Genomic DNA, 23,133 nt, shown 5'->3' on the forward strand with positions numbered 1-23,133 from the left:
CAGTTACTACTGACTGAGAAACGACCCCTGAACCAGAAGTACGTACTGATCCACCACGTCTTAAAGAAACTGTGTCTAATACATCAAGTCCACTTCGTCTAAGGTTGGTTGAGTCAAGAATATCAGAACCTGCATGACCAGACATTCCACGGCTTCTACCTATTGTTTCCAAATGAGAATTGCTAGATAGGTCAAAATTTCTAGCCAGACCAGATGAACCAATTCTACTGCCAGATGATAAATGACCATTATTACTTGAAACTCTGTTCAAGTCAGATGATAAACTTCTAATTATTTCCCTTCTGATAGAGTCCGATAATCCAGATGCACCAATTATACTTCCAGAAGAAATTTCGACGCAGTAGCTGCTACAGCCATTGTGAACACATTTATGTCCTGAACGACATAATTTATCTCCTCCACACCCATAATGACAATTATTGATACTGTCATCGTCAGATAAAGCAAGTGAAATACCAGCTGAGGAGCCTCTAATGATTTCAGATACAGATGTCCTGCTTCCAACAGAACCCCCAGACAATCTCGTACCGCCCGATGACCCACGTGTTATAAATTCATTGCCTATTCCATGAGATGTTCCAACTACTCTTGATCCTGTTCGTCTATTTGCATCAATTACATCCAATACAGAAAGGGACCCGCCACCACGACGCCCGTTTAAATCTCTCCCAAGTGTGTTTTCGACTTGTAAAACCTTCTTCACTCCATGTATATCTAATGCATGTTTTTCCGCTGGTGTATAGGCTGTAAAATTAAATATCGAACAATTCTTATTATCTTCACAAATCAAGAACTACAAAGTACAATACAGGTGAACTACTATCTACATGTAAACATCAGGATATATATTGCCAATAAGACAATTATTCACTATAAACCAAAGGATGATGTAAACAACTACAGGCCGTACGGTGTGAGTTCCAATCAAAGGACATACCGCATAGTAAGCTTTAAATGACCCCACATGCCCAAATGTAAAACAAATCAAAACAAAAGATCAATCGTTTAAAACTTTTACATTATAATTTACAAAATATGTATATGTTGGTAATATTCTTTCTTAAGAATTTCAATTATATATATTTGTTTTAGGATTTTCTGCAGTAAGGTATTTAGATTTTATCGCAACATGGAAAACAGCCCATAAATCTCGAAAAAAGCAAATCGAACATTTTTCTTACCGGCTACTATCATTATGGTCACTGCCATCGAAAGGAATATGGTCTGGAATTTCATCATCTCAAAGAATTCTGAAATTAACAGTATAAACGTTATTTCTTTTAAAATCATAATTGACACATTGAATACGAATCAGTTAATAAAATATTACATGTTTTACTATAGATCTGCTAGAAAACAATCTGCAGCGATATCTTTACTTGTTTGGGGTATACAAAAATGACAGAATGTCTTTATTCTAAGCCAAACTTAACGATTGATTGTGTTTGCTACGAGCAACAGGTTGTTCAAAATCGAGATATTGTTAAGTATTATATCTGAAAAAAGGCATTATGATGTTAATTTTTAAAAAAATCACTGTTGTAAGAATTTTGAAATTAAGGATTTAAAGACAGCTCTTCTAAAATTAATTCTGAAATTTGAACAATCACTAGGAAAAGACGGAAAGGGAGGAGGGGGGGGGGGGGGGGGAGGGCTTTATTTGACTGTAATGGTTTTACACGGATATCTTTGAAAATTAAAACAGGAACAAACAATCTCAATGTGGACATTTGCTTCTCAGAAATAACATAAATACATTCAATATTTATAAACCAGATGCGCGTTTCGCCATTTAATGTATCTTCCGTGATACTCAAGGCCAAACTTTTTCAAAATACAAAATTGAAGAGCTGATCATACAAAAGAAATAATAGAGTATAGCAAATTCTAGAAAAAGAATTGGAGCAATTAATCATGTAATATAAGATTTCAATTGATAATACACTATGAGATTTGGTTGATATTACAAATCAGAAAATTATGATAGAAATTAATTCATGAATAAACAAATGAGGAAAAAGGAATTGAAGCAAAATATCAATCTTGAACTTGATTTACTTAAATTGATTTTCAATATCTCAAAAATATTTCAGTCGGGTTTTCACTTCCGATAGGTTCTAAAACGCAGTAAAAATAATTTGTGTCAATAAAATATACTTTGAAGCAGTATTTTGTTAAAAATCGTGTCTCTTACTTTTCAATTACAGAAATTTGAAACAATTTCAGTATATCATTCTTTATAAAAGTAAACTAAATTGTTTCTTTCTTTCAAAGGAGCAAATGTTTCATTGGAAGTATAGAATTATCTGTACGCTTTAAATTTAATAAATCATGATTTTATAATGACTTGTTTTCTGCTATCTTTATCACTGTTGTATTTTTGGTTGGTTTTATTCATAATTGAAAGTTAGTTACCCATAAGCCTTACCTTTGTTTGAAGCTATTGGAAAGATTTCTTATGAATACTGTTTTATTGCTTGAAAATCGTTCTTTTATACCGTTTTAATTATTTTGTTTATGATTGACATGCAAACAAGGAAATTTGTAACTGAACCACAAATTATGAAGTCGTCTATTATAGTTAAAAACTTTAAATGTCACGACGATGTCGTAGTACTACGAAATTGCAGATTATGCATATATTAGTATATGTACTAAGGGTCAATAAAACGTTTTGTTTCCTCCTACAACAAACATATTTTTCATGACATCATAAATTTTAATGTCACCATGTCTCAATTTTATTAAATTGTGGATTATGTTTATCAAGGCAAAAAACACATTATTTTTCTTCCTACAACATATTTGTCATTATGTCATAGTACTTGTAGTTATTACAAAATATCGTTTTGACTTTTTTGACAATATGGTTAAATATGCACGTTTTTATATTCGTTATAAGGTAGAGACTTGTACTGTTTTAATAAAAACAAACCAGACGCCTTTTATTTCCTTATGGTATGTACGTTATCATTTTTCAATTAGAATAGTTTGAAAATCACTGCTTAATATTCTATATAATTGATCTTAATATCACAGCGATTATTTAGACTCATTACGTATCTGGTTTTACCACGCTTGAGCTTACGTTAAGAAAATGTTCGAGAACCATTATAAATTAGCACCAAACTGTTAAACAATAAAAAACATTAGTAAACCGATTTTGGTATGAAACGGTTATTTTGATCTGAATACCTCTGAAAAGACTAAACAGTACATTACTAAGTCAGTTTCAGTTTTTCAGTAAATTTTCTGACTTATCCACTGTGGTAAGTTCAGAACTGTTCAGTCATTTCGCTAGCAGTCAATTAAAATCTGTTTAGACTATGTCCAGACTGTTCAGTAGCTTCTATTTACCTGTACACAAAACATCATACTGACTTGTCAGAAATGCTACTGAAAAGTACTGAATTGACTGCAAGCAAACTGTTTAAACAGAACTGAGTTTACAGTGGTGAATAAGTCTGAAAATTGACTGAAAAGCTGAACATGACTGAATAATTTATTGTTCAGACTATTCCGATCCTGATGAAAATGACCGTCAGAGTTATATTCATTTCTAGAGAAAATTTCTCGGTTTTCATGTATCTAACAGATCTTCTCTTCATGTTCCATCATAAAACTCAAGCTGAAAAGGATTTGACATCACTATTGTAGGTATAAATTACGAACAATTCAAACTAGTTATATGTTCCTTAATTTACGTCTACGTATGCATCAACCATAAAATTTGCTTTACATGATTGGATAGGAGAATACTTCTTTTCATTTTGTCATAAACAGAGCTGGAAGATACTTAAAGGCTATTAAAACTAATACGTCAAAGATCGACTGACAACACTAAAACAGAATACGACCAAAAAACAAATAACAGCCTACAAACGCAACAGAGAAATTTAAGGACCGAGCTATACATAAAGCCGGGACAATCTCAAGTGTTTTGGACGAGTAAGAATATTCTGCAACACATATGGCATCCGTCGTGTTGCTCATGGCAAGAACAAACTGTTGGCTAGGCCTTAATCGGGGATTTCGAGAAAAGTAGACGGGATTGTAGTGACGACAACTGGTACATATCTGTCATCATCTGTGAAGCAGATTGAAATTAAAATTGACTGAACTTTCACAATCAATAGTAAAAACAGTTTCCCATATTACAAATGCAGAATGTAATAAACAGGGCTCCCTGAGTTTGCTGTCCTAGGCTGATAAGAGATATTGTATGACAGAGAAAATTTAAATAAAACAATTAAAAAAAGAAAAAAAAAAGCAAAATAAATGTTTTATTTTAAGGTTATAATCTTTAGAGTTTCGACATGAAAGCCTACTGCGGTATTATGGTACAGATTTTATTGAAATGCCATGTTATGCATAAAGGAGATATCACACACATTTATATTTACCCTTATACAATGATATCTTAAGTCATATCAAAAGATTCATATTACCATTGGATATATCATGTTACCACTCTTAACTTAAGTCACTTGATAGGTTTGTTTGGAATAGAAGACTGTTTCCCTAATTTTCCGGCAATTCATAATTTTTGTGCATTCTTTTTATTATCTAAAAATGCTCTTGTTCCCGCCTGAAAGATTTATTTAATTGATAACTATGATAACGTCAAATCGATTTGATGTTCTTATAGTGATCAGCAGCCATGCTCAACAAATTTTGGTAAATCATTTTAAAATTATATCCTTCTATTGGCAGATAGGACTTATTATGTTTGAATTAGCGTAGGAAAGGTAATGAAATGCTTTTTGGGGAATACTGGAACATGACTAGATAGAAATATGACATATTCAAGATGCAATATATATATATATATATATATGTTGGTTATTGACGGTAACACGACACATTTTCGTAACATTTTAATCGATCTTCAAATTACGAATAAAACCAACAAAAAAGGGTGAGTAAAAGACAACGCACATACTATATCAAACCAGGTACTTAGAAACAAAGACAATACTTAAACAAGAAACGAAAAGAGAGTAAAAAATTGAAACATTTCAGCAGTACAATTTACGAAAAATAAAGTAATATTGAAGTCATATCATACTCTGCATGCCAAACTGGTTATTGAGATGTACAGAAATTACAGTTGCGATTGATCTGTTTTGGATTTTGTATGATCTAGGATAACCTTTGATATGTGGTATGGGTTTTGCTCATTGTTGAAGACCAAACAGGGACCTATAGTTGTTAACCTCCACGTTATTTGGTGTCTGGTAGAGAGTTGTCTCATTGGCAATCATACCCCATCTTCTTACTTTTTTTCAGCATATATGTATTATCTATCTGCTTGAACTCTGTAAGTTACTGCATCAAAAACAAATTCTAACCACATTGACTTAATGCGTAAAAAAGTGTAACAAAAATAAAACCGAACTCGAAGGTGAATTCAAAAAGGATGTCTATAAATCTTTTTAAATCAAACGTAATAAACAAACGGAACGAATAAAAGCAACTGTCGTATTCATATTCCTGACTAAATGCAGGCTTTTCCGAAGAATATGGTGGAATAAACCTGGTTTTATAGCTAGGCAAACACCTGTTTAAAGTGAGGCACTTAGAGGTATCAAGATATATTTGGAACTTTCAATACTATAATTCATTCCAGGCAGAATTTTGGTTTATCTTGGTAAAATATCAAATGGTTCCGATTAATACATCTTTGATTTAAAGGTTGATGTAAATGGGAACAGAAGCAAAATTATATAAAAAGGAACTCAGGAAAAACAGGTTGAAAGTCATGAGCTGGTCTCTATTTGTTATTCTTTTTTCCCACAAAAAAATGAAATTCCCCTTAATTTATGTGTTGAGTTAGCTATTCGTCGGTGACTAATACGGCGATTCTTATTTATTAAAATCATCAGTCATCTGACTTTGGTTTGACCATTCATAGCATTGGAAACAGATATTGAAGGAAAAGCTGAGCTTATATGTATTAAACGGTTTTATAGATAGCAGTTTGCTTAAGTGTTGCGTTTGAAAAGATATGGCTTAAAGGAAACCGATGCTTTAGTTTAAAAATATTACACTGTGTAAATTAGGTACAGGCATTTAAACATGTTATCTGATATATCGTTTTTTTTTTTACAAAAATGACGTAAAAACCCGAAAAATATACCAGCATAGTGATTTTGCACACCAGACGCGTGTTTCGTCTGAAACAGTTGACCAAACTAAATACGAAATTGAAGAGCTTTATATACTAAAGATTTCGAATGTCTGTGCCAAATTAAGACCATCTATACCCACTGGTAGAATATTTGGCTGATAATACCCTCGGGGAAGAAAAGTTCACCAGCAGTAGCATCGACCCAGTGGTTGTAAAAACTCATCAAAGATACAAAGATTGTAAATTTGTAAGTCAGACGTGCATTTTGTTTGCAAAGACTCACGTTCCCATCAGGTATTTCGACAACAAAAATTAAGAAGAGGCAACTAAACATTATCATAATTCAAGTACTTAGAAATGGCAAAGTATTATGAATAGGAAAAAGTATGATTTCGAACTACTAAAAATTCAGAAATTATTACGGGGTTTTTATCAATGCGAATAATGCGACTGGGTGATTATCGCAATAATAAGAACTCGCACTTACATATCTGATACATATATATATGTTTTTCTAAAAAAAACCGCAATAATTATTTTCGCCTTTTGTCCATTTTTTAAATATCGCATTAATAAATGCACGCAATAATTTCTGAATTTGCAGTATTCTATGATTATTTTTAACCCTGTGCAGTACCTGATAGATATAAGAAGATGTGGTATGAGTGCCAATGAGATAACTCTCCATCCAAGTCACAATTTGTAAAAGTAAACCATTATAGGTCAAAGTACGGCTTTCAACACGAAGCCTTGGCTCACACCGAACAGCAAGCTATAAAGGGCCCCAGATAATAACTAGTGTAAAACCTTTCAAATAAAAAAACCAACGGTCTAATCTATATAAAAATAAACGAGAAACACTTATGAACCACATCAACAAACGACAACCACTGAACATCAGGTTCCTGACTTAGGACAGGTGCAAACAAATGCAGCGGGTTTAAACGTTTTGATAGGCGCCAAACTTCACCCTATCTGAAACAATAGTGTAACATCACAACACAGAAAGACACACTATAAAATATCAATTGATTAGCTTAACTCAATCAAAAGATATATTAACAAAAACAAGTGAACATACACTGAACGAATAAATTTAATCTATGACACAACGTAAATATAAAATTAATGTATGTTTTAGTGTGGCCTCACACACTTTTGATTTTTTTCAATGTACATATATGACACAGATGTACAGCACAAATGCAATAATGGATATTCTGAAATTTCCATAAAAAACGTTTTCGGATGAGGTAAGGTAGTTATCAAATATGGAACATCAAAGAAGGCTTCCAAAACCCTCTTAGCTGTCTATAAGATATAAAAAAAAAATGAAGATGTGGCATGATTGCCAATGAGACAACTCACCATCAGAGACGTAATGATGTGAAAGTTGACAACTATAGGTCAGCAAACGACCTTCAACAATGATTAATACCTATACCGCATAGTAAGCTATGAATACTTCATATATTTTTAGATATTAAGGACCGACCATATAAATGTTCATATATAAATTTACAAACAATCATAATATTTTCTGAGGTAAACTATTTTTGCTATTAAAATATATCCTTAAACTTCTTTCCATGACATTATTCTGGTTTCATGTATACCTATTTTAATAAACAAAGATTTTTTGGATAATGTCATTCACTGATTCTGTTTTCTTATAGTAAATCTTTGGTTGTCCGATTTGCCTAACTTGCAGCACGTATCCAGATTTAAAAAGTTCCAAAATATAAATACTTTTAGTAGTTATTTTAGAATGCAAATAAATGTAGAACATTCCAAGGCATTGTGTTTGCTTTGGCGAATATAGTTTATAGATTTTGCTCTACAATTTTTCTAATTGTTTATGGTATGTATGTTTTTGTGTTAAGAGTAAATGTGTAAATGGTATTAATTGAAATCACCAAACTCTTTTTCAATTGATATCTTATTTTTCTTATCTGTATTAATATCCTTTCGTTGTTTCACTTTTTCTGAGTAGGATTGCTTTCACGCCTAAATAATCAATATTTTGTATTGTAGTATAGAAATTTATACAATAACACAAACTGAATGAAACATTTTATTTTATAAAAAAAAAAATAAATAAGTGTTCAACGTCTGGATTTTGGTGATATTCTGTACATGTTCATCGTGTGTATCCATTAGACGGCCTTCTTCGACAAATCATGTGACAATTAACAGTTGCACAGTATTTGTTCGTTGGACAATCTCCATCACGATGACACTCTTTTTTGCAACCAATTGATCCACTTACTACTGACTGAGAAACGACCCCTGAACCAGAAGTACGTACTGATCCACCACGTCTTAATGAAACTGTGTCTAATACATCAAGTCCACTTCGTCTAAGGTTGGTTGCGTCAAGAATATCAGAACCTGCATGACCAGATATTCCACGACTTCTACCTATTGTTTCCAAATGAGAATTGCTAGATAGGCCCAAATCCCTGGCCAGACCAGATGAACCAATTCTGCTGCCAGAGGATAAATGACCATCATTACTCGAAACTCTGGTCAAGCCAGATGACAAACTTCTAATTATTTTCCTTCTTATAGAATCCGACAATCCAGATGCACCAATTATACTTCCAGAAGAAATTTCGACGCAGTAGCTGCTACAACCATTGTGAATACATTTATGTCCTGAACGACATAATTTATCTCCTCCACACCCATAATGACAGTTACTGATACTGTCATCGTCAGATAAAGCACGTGAAATACCAGCTGAGGAGCCTCTAATAATTTCAGTTACAGATGTCCTGCCTCCAATAGAACCCCCAGACAATCCTCTACTAGCTGATGACCCGCGTGATAAAAAGTCATTGCCTATTCCATGAGATGTTCCAACTGCTCTTGATCCTGCTCGTCTGTTTGCATCAATTACATCCAGTACAGAAAGAGATCCAACACCACTACGCCCGTTTATGTCTCTCCCAACTGTGTTTTCGACCTGTAAAATCTTCTTCGCTCCATGTTTGTCTAATGCATGCTTTTCTGTTGGTGAATAGGCTGTAAGAATAAACATAGAATAGTTTTTACAATATTCACAAATCAAGTAATAAAAAATACAATACAGGTGAATTACTATCTGCATATGAATATCAGGATATATGTAGTTATTGCAAATAAGACAACTATTCACCATACACCAAAGGATGGTGTAAACTTGTAAAACCTTCTTCACTCCATTTATATCTAATGCATGCTTTTCAATGGGTACATAGACTGTAAAATTAAATATCTCACAATTTATATAATCTTTATCAATCAAGTAATACCATTAACAATACAGGTTAACTAACATTTATATATTTATATAAGGATACTTGGTATAATTGTCAAAAAGACAATTATCCACCATAGACCAAAAGGCGAGGTTGTAAACAGTTGCAGGTACCGTTCGGTTTCAGCACTGAGCAAAACCCATACCTTATCGTTATCTATTAAAAGACCCCCATGATAAAATTAGAAACAATTCAAAACACAAAACCATTTGTTTCAAATTTGTTTCATTATAATTTACAGAATATGCAGATGTTGGTAATATGCCTTCATATAATTATGTACGAAAGTTATCTATGTTTAAGAAGATTTCGGCGATAAGAAATTTAGATTTTATCTACACATTGATAAAACTTTGTTAAACAGCTTATAAATTTTGAAATGGCAAATCAAATATCTTTCTTACCGGCTACTGTCATTGTGGTCAATGCCATCAACAAGAATATGGTCTGGAACCTCATCATTTCAAAGAATTCTGAAATTAACAGGATAACATCATTTCTATGAAAATAAAAATTCACACATTTAATTTTAATACGAATCATTTAATAGTAAAACTGTGTTTGATTTTTCTATACATTTGCAAGACAGTAAAATTTTAAAAACTATACTTTTCGAGGCTAATATTTTCTTTGGGAGGTATATAAAATGACAGAAGGATGATACATGAAGAAGGCATGTGACTTAAGATAAATCTGAAAGTCGATAGAATTTTGAAATGAACATTTGAAGACAGCCTTTATTAAATGCACTCTAAAAATAGAAAATAGAAAACAATTTGAGAAACGAAGGGAAGGTGCCTATATTTCGACCGTTATGATATTTTCTAAGGGATATCTTCGAAATAAGAAAACAGAATACCAAACTGAATGTGAAGAGTGTGTCCTACATGTAAATAAAATTATAAGAGGTACCAGTATTCATGCAACAGATGCGTATGTCGACTATTAATGTCTTATTAGTGTTTCTCGAAGCAATATTTCAATATTCAAAGTGTTATACTGGGGTTGAAGAGCTAAATAAAAAGGAAATCAATTTACAGACAAATCTGGGGAAAAATTCAGAGCAATAAATCGTATAAATCAAGCTTCAATCTATACCACAACTTTATTTTTCAGAGAGATTAGGTTGATATTACAAAATAGAAAGATATATAAGTTATCGATTCACGAATTAACATTCAAAGAAAAGGGGATCGAAGCAAATTATTCATCTCGAACTTGCATAACATTCATTGATTGTCAAGTCTTAGTATGAAATAGACATTTACTTTTTACAGTATTTAAACCCTACAGACTGGAACATAACTTCGTATATTTATTATTGCTTATCTATCAAACAGTTATTTCAGTCAGATTATCTATTCCGATAGATTCTAAAACAGAGAAAATCTGTTTAATATTTAATAATTTCTTACCTTTGTTTCTATCAATTGGAATTATTTCTAATGAATAGTGTTTTACTGCTAACAAATCGTCCTTTTATACCTTTTCAATTATTTTGTTTATAATACACATGTACACAAGGAAATTTGTAAGTTAGCCGCAAATGATGAACTCGTTAATCATATTTGAAACTTTAAATGTCATGTTGTCTTAGAAATTGCAGATTATGTCATCTAAAGAAATGTACTAAGGGTCAGTAACACATTTTGTTTCCTCCTACATCAAACACGTGTTTCAACATATTACGTATTATGAAATGTTTCTTTCACCTATTGGTAATGTTCTCAAATAAACGCATTATATATTTGGTAGAAGCCAGAGACTTGTACAGTTTGAAAAAATAATATGAACTGAAGTCATTTATTTCCTTATAGACGGTGTTATTTTTTTCGTTGAATTGTTTGAAAAGCCACTGCTTGATTTTAGGGCTCAATTGAAAATTAATTACAAATTTAAAGAGAATGAAAACCAAGAATTCCTAAAAAAAATTGCGTCAAATCTGGCTACTGTCAGCTTTGTCTTTGTGTAACATTTTTTTGTGAAATGTAAAGTTTCAAACAATTATCTTTTATCTCAATAATGGTAAGATGATAAGGGGTCAGATGATACCCACGGGGATAAAACGTCTTCCAGCAGTGGTTTCGACCCAGTTGTGGTAAAACGCAGCAACACGATAAATATGTAGTAGTCATGCAATAAGAAAGAAAACTTTTTCTAACTTTAACTAGCCCTTTTTATCCGTACAAGACGATTTAGAGCTCAACATAATTTGTGGGCACCTGTCTTTTGTCGAAGACTATATCTTACCCTAAAGATGTATTATTGGTTTTTTTGTCGATGGATAGCTATCTCTTAGACGTGCATCTACATCTCCTCATTCATAACTTTCTCAATTCTGATTTTGTTCACATTAAGGTCGAACTCATAATTCAAACTCATCAACGATACCAGGTGATAATTTAGTACGCTAGACGCTCGTTTCATCTACATATCATTCATCTGTGATGATCGAAATTAAAATTGCTGGAAGACCAGATTAAATAGAAAGCTAAAGAGCATTAAATCATTTAGACAGTGTGACCATTATACAATTTAAAATCTCACATTATTTGACATAGCTTTGCTTTGTTCTAAATTTTGTATCAATCAAACCTTAAAAGCTATTATACAAACTCCTGTATCTACATTTCATTGCTGAAAATTAACTCAGATAGATTTGGATCTTGGACAACATTTTAGGGATTTTCATTTTTTGTTTGGCGAGACAATGTCATAAACAGGTATACGTCGAGAAAAAAAACCTCTTAAGTTTCATTTCCATGTAGAAGTTTGATTCGAATTTCATCCAGCCATCAAAAATAATGTAAAATGGTTTTCGATATAATCAAAGCTTAATATTTAAATCAGATTTTGTGTCTTACCTTAATTTGTAATTTATTAATCGGATAATGTAATTTCACATTGATAAACTGTTGTTGCTGCACATCATTTCAACCAGTATCAATTGAAGACAACAATCTAGATATAAAAATTTTATATTGGGGGAAAACCACGGCGACAAAAAAAAAAACTCATCAGATGAAAGAAAATGAAAAAAACAATTGCAATAAAAAAAAAGAAAGAAAGATGACGAAAAGACAAACAAGTTCACAAAACACGAAATGAGAAAAACTAATAAATAAACAACACGAACCCCACAAAAAACGTACACATCCTTGATAAATGTGAAATACTAGCACTCACTAACAAATAAAGGAGCGTCAATTGTTAGAAAGAGAAATTGAAATATTTTTTAATTTATTTTCTTCTCTATGAGAATATTTTGTTTTAATTCTGCTTCATAAGAGCTAAAGAAATATTTTTTACTAACTTATTTAAATTTATCTTAATTTCATCAACATGTTCCTTTTAACATTTTTCCTGATAGATAGTAAACCTTAAATTTCCAATCTGAACGTCTAAATTGGTATTTTACAACAGGTCTGCAAAAAAACATTGTAGTGTACAGTTGTGTCATTAAGCTCTCTGTATTCATAAAGATAGTATTCTTTATTTTTTTTCATTGTTACAATTTCTTTATTGCACATTTTCTGTAACATGTTACTAATTTAATGGCTTTGAACTTAGTATTGTTCAGTTTAGCTTATCTTTTAAGGGAAGCACTGTTTAGTAAGATATAACTCAATTCACTATGTTAGTATTAATAATATAACTCATTTCACAAAATATATTATAAAGCTATCAAATCATATCAATAGGTTCATTATATTTGTATATTTCATCATGTTCATGTTAGAACAATTTACTAAGTGTCTTGTGTCATGCACTTAAAAATGAAAAGTATATTTATCAAATAGAATAGAATCATTCTCAACACAACTATCTAACATTTTCTAAAGTATGTGTATAACATGTTTAACTTTACATCCGTGGGTAGACTAAGGCAACGATGTTCAAACATATAGATACCAGTTCATGACTTCGTAATCTGTTGGCACTAAGTACAATTCCTTGAAACTTAAAGTAAACGTGGTGGTAAAGTAATCTATAATTTCTGGCACTACGAAATATTGTGGTGACACATCCTGCTGTTTAGATTGCATAGTAAACATTACTTAATATTCATGTCAGGGCAATTTCTGGTTGATCTAAGGTAAAACGCTATTTAAAACTGTTCCAATTAATAAATCTTTCGTTCAAAGGTTGAACTGATTGGGAATAACTGCAAAATTATATGGAATGATACTCTGGACCGACATGTCAAATTATCATGTGACTTTCCATATTTTATTGGGTTTCGTTATATTGTATCATTTTATAGACTTAATAAATTGGTATATACTTATATGAATTCATAAATCTCACTTGAAATGCAATCTTCAACCAGTTTATCAATTTGTCAACTGGTAATAACACGAATTGCTTTTGTTGATCAATGTAATTACATAAAAACGTATGGATTTTTTACCAAAAAACATCCCTTATCTAACTTGCAGAAAAACAGAGGGGACAAACTTATCAATGAATGTAAGTTTTTATTGGGCATATATTACTACCAGTTCGTTTGGTCTGAGCTGAATTCAGCAAAACAGTGTTTGGACAAATGCTTTATGTGTTTTTCTTTGCTAGAAATAGATCATGGAATGCAATTAAGTAAAGCATAAGTCAATATAGCAAGTTAGGTTCTGTTATAGCTATATGATCACTAACTCAGGCCCGATCAGAAAAAACATACAAGAAAGTAGAACGTATTGAAAACAAAATAGTTCTACGCAAATTGTTGCTTTGTCAGTAAGAAAAAAAAATCGGTAATATTAATTGGTATCAAATGAAGGCTTAATAACTTGAGATAACTGTAGAACCCTTTTTGAATATTTCTTTCGAATGATAATTTATTTTTTATATGAAACAAAAAAAATAAGATGGCATATTTGCTCTTTCGCTCAACTCAGAAGAACTCGTACTATCAAACTTCGGTGCACCCTAATATGCAATTAAAGGTATATCGAATTCTACAGCAAAATTCAGGATAAGGTATAGTTTTGACATGAAATGGTTGTCACTTTATTCGAACTTTAGACAAAATAGCTATGAATGCTTGAAATTGCAGAATTCAACAAAGAAAGCATTCATAACTTTGAACTAGTGGCTTCATTCCTAAAGACGACGTCGTATCTCGCGAAGGTTTCAATCGTTCTTGTACCACTTAAGGAAAAGAAAATACTTACCTTTGTTAGAGCATCCGAGGTCTCCCGAAATAAGTCGGATGAATATTTTTTATATGTTATTTTTTTATTAAACATTGTTTGTGTTGCTGTCCCAAGTACTTTTTTTTTCTGCATCGGTATTGTTGGTATTTTTTTGTATTTCATACTTTTTGAAGTAGTTTTACCTGTCATTTGAAATGTTGTAAAGTTTAATTTGCTGTGGACATCAATTTGTTTTTAAAAAGGTCGTTTCTTACACAACTGCTATTGTATGTTTATGTAGTTAACTTAAAGAAACAGTGGTTACCTCATTAATAGTAAAACAGTGATAGATGTAGAAAAAACAATAACGGTTCAGCACTTCTTCTGTTTTTTTAAATGGCTGCTATGATAAAAGTCGATGATTGAAATTAATTATTTTAAAAGTGACCATTACCTTAAATGTCTGTATTTACTTGTCTTATATTAGTCGGGATTATGTTGGTTGACGTTCCAAAAATGGACGTATTGAATTACAGTCTAAGTAATATTAAAAGAAATAATATTCATCTAAAGACAAAAAACGCTTTAGGGTTAAGATATTTTCGAGTTTGTTTGTATCGATGAACCACCAGTTTATGTATGCAAGAAAATACCAATTTCCTTTCAGATTGTACTAAATTTGTGTAGTTGTGATTTCGGTCGTTTTTCCTCATAACTCCCATCAGCAAAAAACACTTTTGTAATATCATAAAACCCGTTTGATTGATGAGATTTTTTTTAAACCGGTTATGGCCTTAGTCGACTGGTTATGTCAATGCTTTAGCATCAATCCTGGTTACATGTTCTACAGAGAAATAGAACCAGAATGAATATTGTATGTTGTAGAAAGATAGAAGTTTCGGGCGCAGCAACATTTTAAAGTGTCACAGGTATTTGTATGCTATTAAAGACCGATTCTGTATAATTCTTTAACATATAACAACATTCCTCACATAAGACCTGTAATCATTTAACTGATTTTTATTACAATACCCTGTGTTATACAAGATTCAATTTGTAATAAAGCTTTGATATATTTTGATCTCTTTTAAATTGTGTTAATGTGAAATTGAACACTTTTTGTAAAGCTAAATGTAGTCACAAAATTTTTTGACATATGTATGTTAGCACATGAGTTTTTTTCTGAACATTTTCCGGTGTAATTGATCGTAATTTTTTCAATACTGAAGCATATCCTTTGATGTCGACTAAAAACTTTTAAAGACTCTTTTTCATGTTTTATTGAGGTGATTGGTAGCTGTCTTCTGGACGTCTATAACATGTCTGTTTGATTTTCGTTTTTTAAATATATCTAAAATGGATGAAAAAATACAACATATATTAATAAACAGCTGCGCCATGAGCGCATGATACGCCCGTCGTCTTGTGTGTGAATTTTTATGCAATAAGCATAAATAGTTTCTGACATACGGCGTGACATGCGAAAACCCCCTTTTTTTTTTACAAAAAACTCAATATCTCTTAAATAAATTTTGAATCAAAACCAAAAAGTATACAGATCTTTAGATTAATATAACTAAGAAGTGTGTAAAGTTTTAAGCAATAATCATAAACTGTTTTTGAGATACGGCGCGACATGTGAAAATCCCCTCCCCCTTTTTTAACAAAATACTCAATATCTCTAAAATAAAATTTTGAATCATACCAAAAAGTATACAGATCTTAAGATTAATATAGCTAAGAAGTGTGTAAAGTTTTAAGCAATAATCATAAATTGTTTTTGAGAAACGGCGCGACATGTGAAAAAAAACCACACACCTGTTTTAGTTAATAAGTCCCGTAACTCAAAAAGTTTAAATCTTATTTTCACCAAAAAGTATACAGATCATTTGACCATCAAAAGAAACAACTATGTTAAGTTTCATGAAATTTGGATAAGTCATTATCAAGTTACGGTGCGACATGTTTACGCCGGACAGACAGACGGACAGACGGACAGACAGACTGACAGACGAACAGACAGACGGACAGACGGACGGACACCGGACATTTGTGTACCATAATACGTCCCGTCAAAAATTGACGGGCGTATAAAAACTGCAAATGGTATTCAACATTTAATTTTATTTAAAGATAATATTGAGTGTGTCAAATGTGGATTTCGATACCATCCTGTTCATTGTGTGTATCCATTAGACGGCCTTCTTCTACACATCATGTGACAGTTAACAGTTGCACAGTATTTGTTGGTTGGACAATCTCCATCAGCAAAACACTCTTTTTTACAACCAACTTTTCAACTTACTACTGACTGGGAAACGACCCCTGAACCACACATACATACTGATCCACTACGTCTTATCGAAACTTTGTCTAATACACCAATAGATATAAGAAGATGTGGTATGAGTGCCAATGAGACAACTCTCCATCCAAGTCAAAATTTATAAAAGTAAACCATTATAGGTCACAGTACGGTCTTCAACACGGAGCCTTAGCTCACACCGAAAAGTAAGCTATAAAGGGCCCACAAAAAATTACTAGTGTAAAACCATTCAAACGGGAAAACCAACGGTCTAATCTTTATATAAAAAACGAGAAACGAGAAACACTTATGAACCACATCAACAAACGACAACTACTGAACATCAGATTCCTGACTTAGGACAGGTGCAAACAGATGCAGCGGGTTTAAACGTTTTAATGGTACCAAACCTTCACCCTTTTTCTGAAACAATAGTGTAACATCACAACATAGAAAGACACACTATAAAATATCAAATGAAATAGCTTAACTCAATCAAAGGACATATTAACACCATTGAACATACACTGAACAAATAAATTTGACCTATGACACAATGTAAATACAAAATAAATAAACTAAGGGAAGAATAATAAAAGTAACATATTATATCGGTAAGAAATGTTTAACAATTAAAGAAAAACAATATGCTCGAACAAAAATATCAGCCATCAAGTCCACTTCTTCTAAGGTAGGTTGCGTCAAGAATATAAGAACCTACATGACCATACATTCCTCGGCTTCTACCTATAGTTTTCGAATGAGAACTGCTAGATAGGACGAAATTTCTAGCCAGACCAGACGAACCAATTCTCCTGCAAGAGGATAACTGATCATCATTACTTGAAACTCTGGTGAAACCAGATGATAAACTTCTAATTATTTCCCTTCTTATAGAGTCGGACAATCCAGATGCACCAATTATACATGTTATACTTCCAGAAGAAATTTCAACGCAGTAGCTGCTACATCCATTGTGAATACATTTATGTCCTGAACGACACAATTCATGCTTTTCCGTTCGTACCATTTTACAATCTTTACAAATCAAGTACTAGTACATTATAATACAAAATATAACACAGGTAAACCACTATCTGCCTTTAAATATCAGGATATGTAGTTATTGCCAATTAGACAACGATTCACCTTACAAGAAAGGATTGCGTAAACCATTGCAGGGACCTTACGGTTTCAGTTCAAACCAAAGGACATACCGCATAGTAAGCTATAAATGCACCTGTCCTAAGTCAGGAACCTGATGTTCAGTAGTTGTCGTTTGTTGATGTGGTTCATAAGTATTTTACGTTTTTAATATAGATAAGACCGTTGGTTTTTCTGTTTGAATGGTTTTACACTAGTCATTTTGGGGACCCTTTATAGCTTGCTGTTCGGTGTGAGTCAAGGCTTTGTGTTTAAAGGCCGTACTTTGACCTATAATGGTTTACTTTTACAAATTGTTACTTGGATGGAGAGTTGTCTCATTGGCACTCATACCACATCTTCTTATATCTATTGGTTGTTTTGTTTATATACATTTCATTGTTTGACTCGTCTTTGATACTTTTTGAAGTAGTTTTACTTGTCATCTATCGTGTTTTTACGTTTGATTTGCCGTGGATTTCAACTTTTTTTCAAAAGTCCTTTTTGGCACAATTGCAGTGCAAACCGTGGGTACATTATAAAAGTTTAACAGTGATCGATGTAGACAGCAACAATGGTTGAAAACATCAATTTGTTATTTTGTAAGTGAGTGCTAAGCGAAAAGTCGATGTTTCAAATTTAATTTGTAAAAGTAACCATTAGTTTACCATTGTTTCCGCCTTTGCCTACCTAACAAAGAGTGAGCAATGTGTTAGCTTTCAGAAAATGCACGAACTGAAAGTACATTCTACGTCATTTCAAGGAGAATACCATTCACCTAAGGACAGCGATGAAAGGATGAGTGTTAAGACCTTTTCGAGTTTGTTGGCATTGATTGGCCACGAATTAAAGTATGCAAAATACAAATTTCATTTCCGCTTGTTTAAAATATCTATTGTTGTTCTCCGTCATTTCCCCAATTGAACAAAATTTCTTTTTTTATATCCATAAAACCGTTTGATGATTGAGTTTTTTTAATCAATTACAAACTAAACACATAATCTTCACCATACTCATTGATATAAACCGATGGTTTTTTTTCAATACTTCATCATTAAATTTAATTTCATGTTCTACAGCGAAATAGAACCAAAAAAAAGTCTCCTATACCATATAAATATAGAAGCACAGATAAACTGTGAAGTGTTATTTTTATTGTCATGCTATAAAAGACTAGCTGTATGTTTGCTTACAAATGTAATAATGGATACTCTTAAATTTCCATAAAAAAAATTTCGGTGAGGTCAGGTAGGTAGTTATCAAATATGGAACCTCGAAGAGGGCTTCTGGAACCCTTTTACCTGTCTATCAAATATAAAAATAAGAAGATGTGGCATGATTGCCAATGAGACAACTCTCCATCAGAGACGTAATGATGTAGAAGTTGACAACTATAGGTCACCGAAAAACCTTCAACAATGATCAAAACCCATACCGCATAGTAAGATATAAATACTTCATATATATTTAAATATTAAGAACCGACCATAAAAGTGTACGTACATAAATTTACAAATAAACATAATATTTCCTGAGGTAAACTATTTTCGCAATTAAAATATATCCCAAAACTTCTTTCTATTACTCTATGACATTATTCTGGTTTCATGTATACCTATTTTTATAAACAAAGATTATTTGGTTAATGTCTTTGACTGATTCTGAGTTTTTTATGGGAATCTTTTGTTGCTCGATTTGCCTAGCTTTCATCACGTTTCCAGAATAAAAAAACTTTTAGTAGCTATTTCAGAATGCAAATCAATGTACAACTTGTCAAGGCATTGTGTTTGCTTTGGCGTAAGTGTTTATATAGGCTTTGTTTTACATTTTTCTCATAGTTTATGTTATGATATTTTTTTTGAGTTAAGAGTAAACGGTATAAATACAAATCACCAAACTTTTTTCAATTGTTGTATTATTTTTATTATCTGTACTTATATCTTTGCGTTGTTTTAAATTTTCTGAGTAGGATTGCTTTGACGCCTAAATCATCAATATTTTGTATTGTAGAACGGAAAATATACAATTACATCAATTGAATGCAACATTTTATTTTATAAAAAAAATAAATAAGTGTTGAAAGTCTGGATTTCGGTGATATACTGTTTATCGTGTGTATCCATTAGACGGCCTTCTTCGACAAATCATGTGACAATTAACAGTTGCACAGTATTTGTTGGTTGGACAATCTCCATCCGCAAGACACTCTTTTTTGCAACCAATTGCTCCAGTTACTACTGACTGAGAAACGACCCCTGAACCAGAAGTACGTACTGATCCACCACGTCTTAAAGAAACTGTGTCTAATACATCAAGTCCACTTCGTCTAAGGTTGGTTGCGTCAAGAACATCAGAACCTGCATGACCAGACATTCCACGACGTCTACCTATTGTTTCCAAATGATCATTGCTAGATAGTTCCAAATCCCTAGCCAGACCAGATGAACCAATTCTGCTGCCAGAGGATAAATGACCATCATTACTTGAAACTCTGGTGAAACCAGATGATAAACTTCTAATTATTTCCCTTCTTATAGAGTCGGACAATCCAGATGCACCAATTATACTTCCAGAAGAAATTTCGACGCAGTAGCTGCTACATCCATTGTGAATACATTTATGTCCTGAACGACACAATTTATCTCCTCCACACCCATAATGACAGTTACTGATACTCTCATCGTCAGAGAAAGCACGTGACATACCAGCTGAGGAGCCTCTTATGATTTCAGATACTGATGTCCTGCCTCCAACAGAACCCCCAGATAATCTTCTACTGCCGGATGACCCACGTGTTATGAATTCGTTTCCTATTCCATGAGATGTTCCAACTGCTCCTGATCCTGCTCGTCTATTTGCATCAATAAGATCTAGTACTGAAAGAGATCCGCTGCCACGACGCCCGTTTATAGCTCTTCCAGATGTATTTTCGACCTGTAAAATCTTCTTCACTCCATGAATGTCTACTGCATGCTTTTCTGTTGGTGAGTATGCTATAAGATTAAACATAGAATAATTTTTACAATCTTCACAGTACAAGTAATACAAAATACAATACAGGTTAACTACTATCTTTATATCATTTTACTTTTACATTGTAATTCACAAAAAAATTGTAAATGTTGGTAATAATATTTCTTATGTACTTTAGTTATATATATTTTTTTTAATTTTCTGCAGTAAGGTATTTATCTCAACATCGAAAATACTTTCGTTAAAACAGCCTATAAATCTCGAAAAAAAAGTAGCATTTTCTTACCGGCTACTATCATTGTGGTCACTGCCATCGATAAGAAAATGGTCTGGAATCTCATCATCTCTAAGAATTCTGAAATTAACAGGATGAACGTTGTTTCTCAGAAAATCATAATTGACCTATTAAATACGAATCAGTTAACACAATCTTTATATTCATATTTACATGTTTTTACTATACATCTGCTAGAAACAATCTGCAGCGATATTTATACATGTTTTGGGTATACAAAAATGACAGAATATCTTTATTCGAAGCCGAATTGTAGGATTTATTGTGCTTGCTTTCGAGCTATAAATTGTTCAAAATTGGAATATTGTGTAAGGTTATATCTGGAAAAGCCGTTGTTATGTTAATTACAAAAACCTCACTGTCGTCAAAACTTTGAAATTTACTGATTGAAAACAGCTTTTATAAAATTTATTCTGAAAATAGAAGACTCAATAGAAAAATATGGAAGGGGGTCTATATCTCGACTTTTATTGTTTAAAAACGGATATCTTTGAAAATTAAAACCGAAACAACAAACTCAATATGGACATTGTGACCTAAATATTTACAAGTCAGATGATCGATTCGACAATTAATGGATGTTCTGTGATTTTCAAGCCAAACATATTTGAAAATCCACGATTTAATACCGGCCACGATGAGCTGATCATACAAAAAAAAATAGAGTATAACAACTTCTAGACAAGGAATTGGAGCAATTAATCCTAAAATATAAATTTCAATTTATTATACAATATTAGACTCGGTTGACTTTAAAAGTTTGAAAAATATGATAAAAATAGTTTTACCAGTTAACAAATTTAAAAAGAAAAGGAATGAGGCAAAATATAAATCTCGAACTTCTATCACTTAAATTGATTTTCAATATCTCAAAAAATTAATTTGGTCTGGTTTTCATTTTCGATAGATTTTAAAAGGCAGTAAAAATAAGATGTGTTGCTAAAATATAGTTTGAAGCATTTTATGGTTATAATACTTTTTTCTTACTATTCTATTACAGAAATGTAAACAATGCACAACTTTCACTATACTATTCTTTATAAAAGTAAATTGAACTGTTTCGTTCTGCCAAGGGAGCAAATGCTTCTCTAGAAGTATCGAATTATCCTAATGCTTTAAACTTAATAAATTCTAATTCTATAATGATTTATTTCCTACTATCTTTGTCACTATTGTATTATTGTTTTGTTTATTTATCATATTTATTCATAATTAATTGTTACCTATAAGCCTTACCTTTCTTTGAAGTTATTCGAAGGATTTCTTGTGAATACTGTTTCACTGCTTCAAAATCGTTCTTTTATACCGTATCAAATATTTTGTTTATGATTGACATGCACACAAGAACATTTGTAACGAAACCGCAAATGATGAATTCGTTAATTATAGTTAAAAACTTTAAATGTCACGACGATGTCGTAGTACTACGAAATTACGGAGTATGCATATATCAGGATATGTACTAAGGTTCAATAACACATTTTGTTTCCTCCTACAACAAACATATTTTTCATGACATCATAAACTTTAATGTCACCATGTCTTATTTCTATGAAATTGTGGATTATGTTTATTTTTTAAAATGTACTAAAGGTGAAAAAATGTCCTACAACAGACATATTTGTCATTATGTAATAATACATGTAGTTATTACGAAATATCGTTTTGACTTTTTTGACAAATCTGGTTAAATATGCACGTTATTAATTTCGTTGTAATCAGAGACTTGTACTGTTGTAATAATAACTAACATAAAGCCTTTTATTTCCTCATGGTATGGACGTTATTCTTTAATAATTGATTTGCTTGAAACCCATTGCTTGGTATTCTAT

General features: G+C 31.9%; 2 protein-coding genes across 2 annotated transcripts; both read right to left on the reverse strand.

Moving 5' to 3' along the window:
• Positions 1 to 8,211: 8,211 nt before the first annotated feature.
• Positions 8,212 to 9,922, reverse strand: LOC127720407 (uncharacterized). Its single transcript, XM_052226985.1, has 2 exons — positions 9,858 to 9,922; positions 8,212 to 9,178 (listed from the first exon to the last, which is right to left on the reverse strand). Exons 1-2 carry the CDS (start codon positions 9,913 to 9,915, stop codon positions 8,292 to 8,294), a joined length of 945 nt encoding a protein of 314 aa, XP_052082945.1. The 5' UTR covers positions 9,916 to 9,922; the 3' UTR covers positions 8,212 to 8,291.
• An 863-nt stretch (positions 9,923 to 10,785) lies between these two features.
• Positions 10,786 to 22,593, reverse strand: LOC127722308 (uncharacterized). Its single transcript, XM_052229232.1, has 4 exons — positions 22,538 to 22,593; positions 21,293 to 21,361; positions 20,308 to 21,026; positions 10,786 to 10,842 (listed from the first exon to the last, which is right to left on the reverse strand). The coding sequence occupies exons 2-4, from the start codon at positions 21,348 to 21,350 to the stop codon at positions 10,786 to 10,788; spliced, it is 834 nt and encodes a 277-aa protein (XP_052085192.1). The 5' UTR covers positions 21,351 to 21,361; positions 22,538 to 22,593.
• Between the last annotated feature and the right edge of the window lie 540 nt (positions 22,594 to 23,133).

Source organism: Mytilus californianus, unplaced genomic scaffold, assembly GCF_021869535.1.
Source record: "Mytilus californianus isolate M0D057914Y unplaced genomic scaffold, xbMytCali1.0.p SCAF_1, whole genome shotgun sequence".
Lineage (NCBI taxonomy): Eukaryota > Metazoa > Mollusca > Bivalvia > Mytilida > Mytilidae > Mytilus > Mytilus californianus.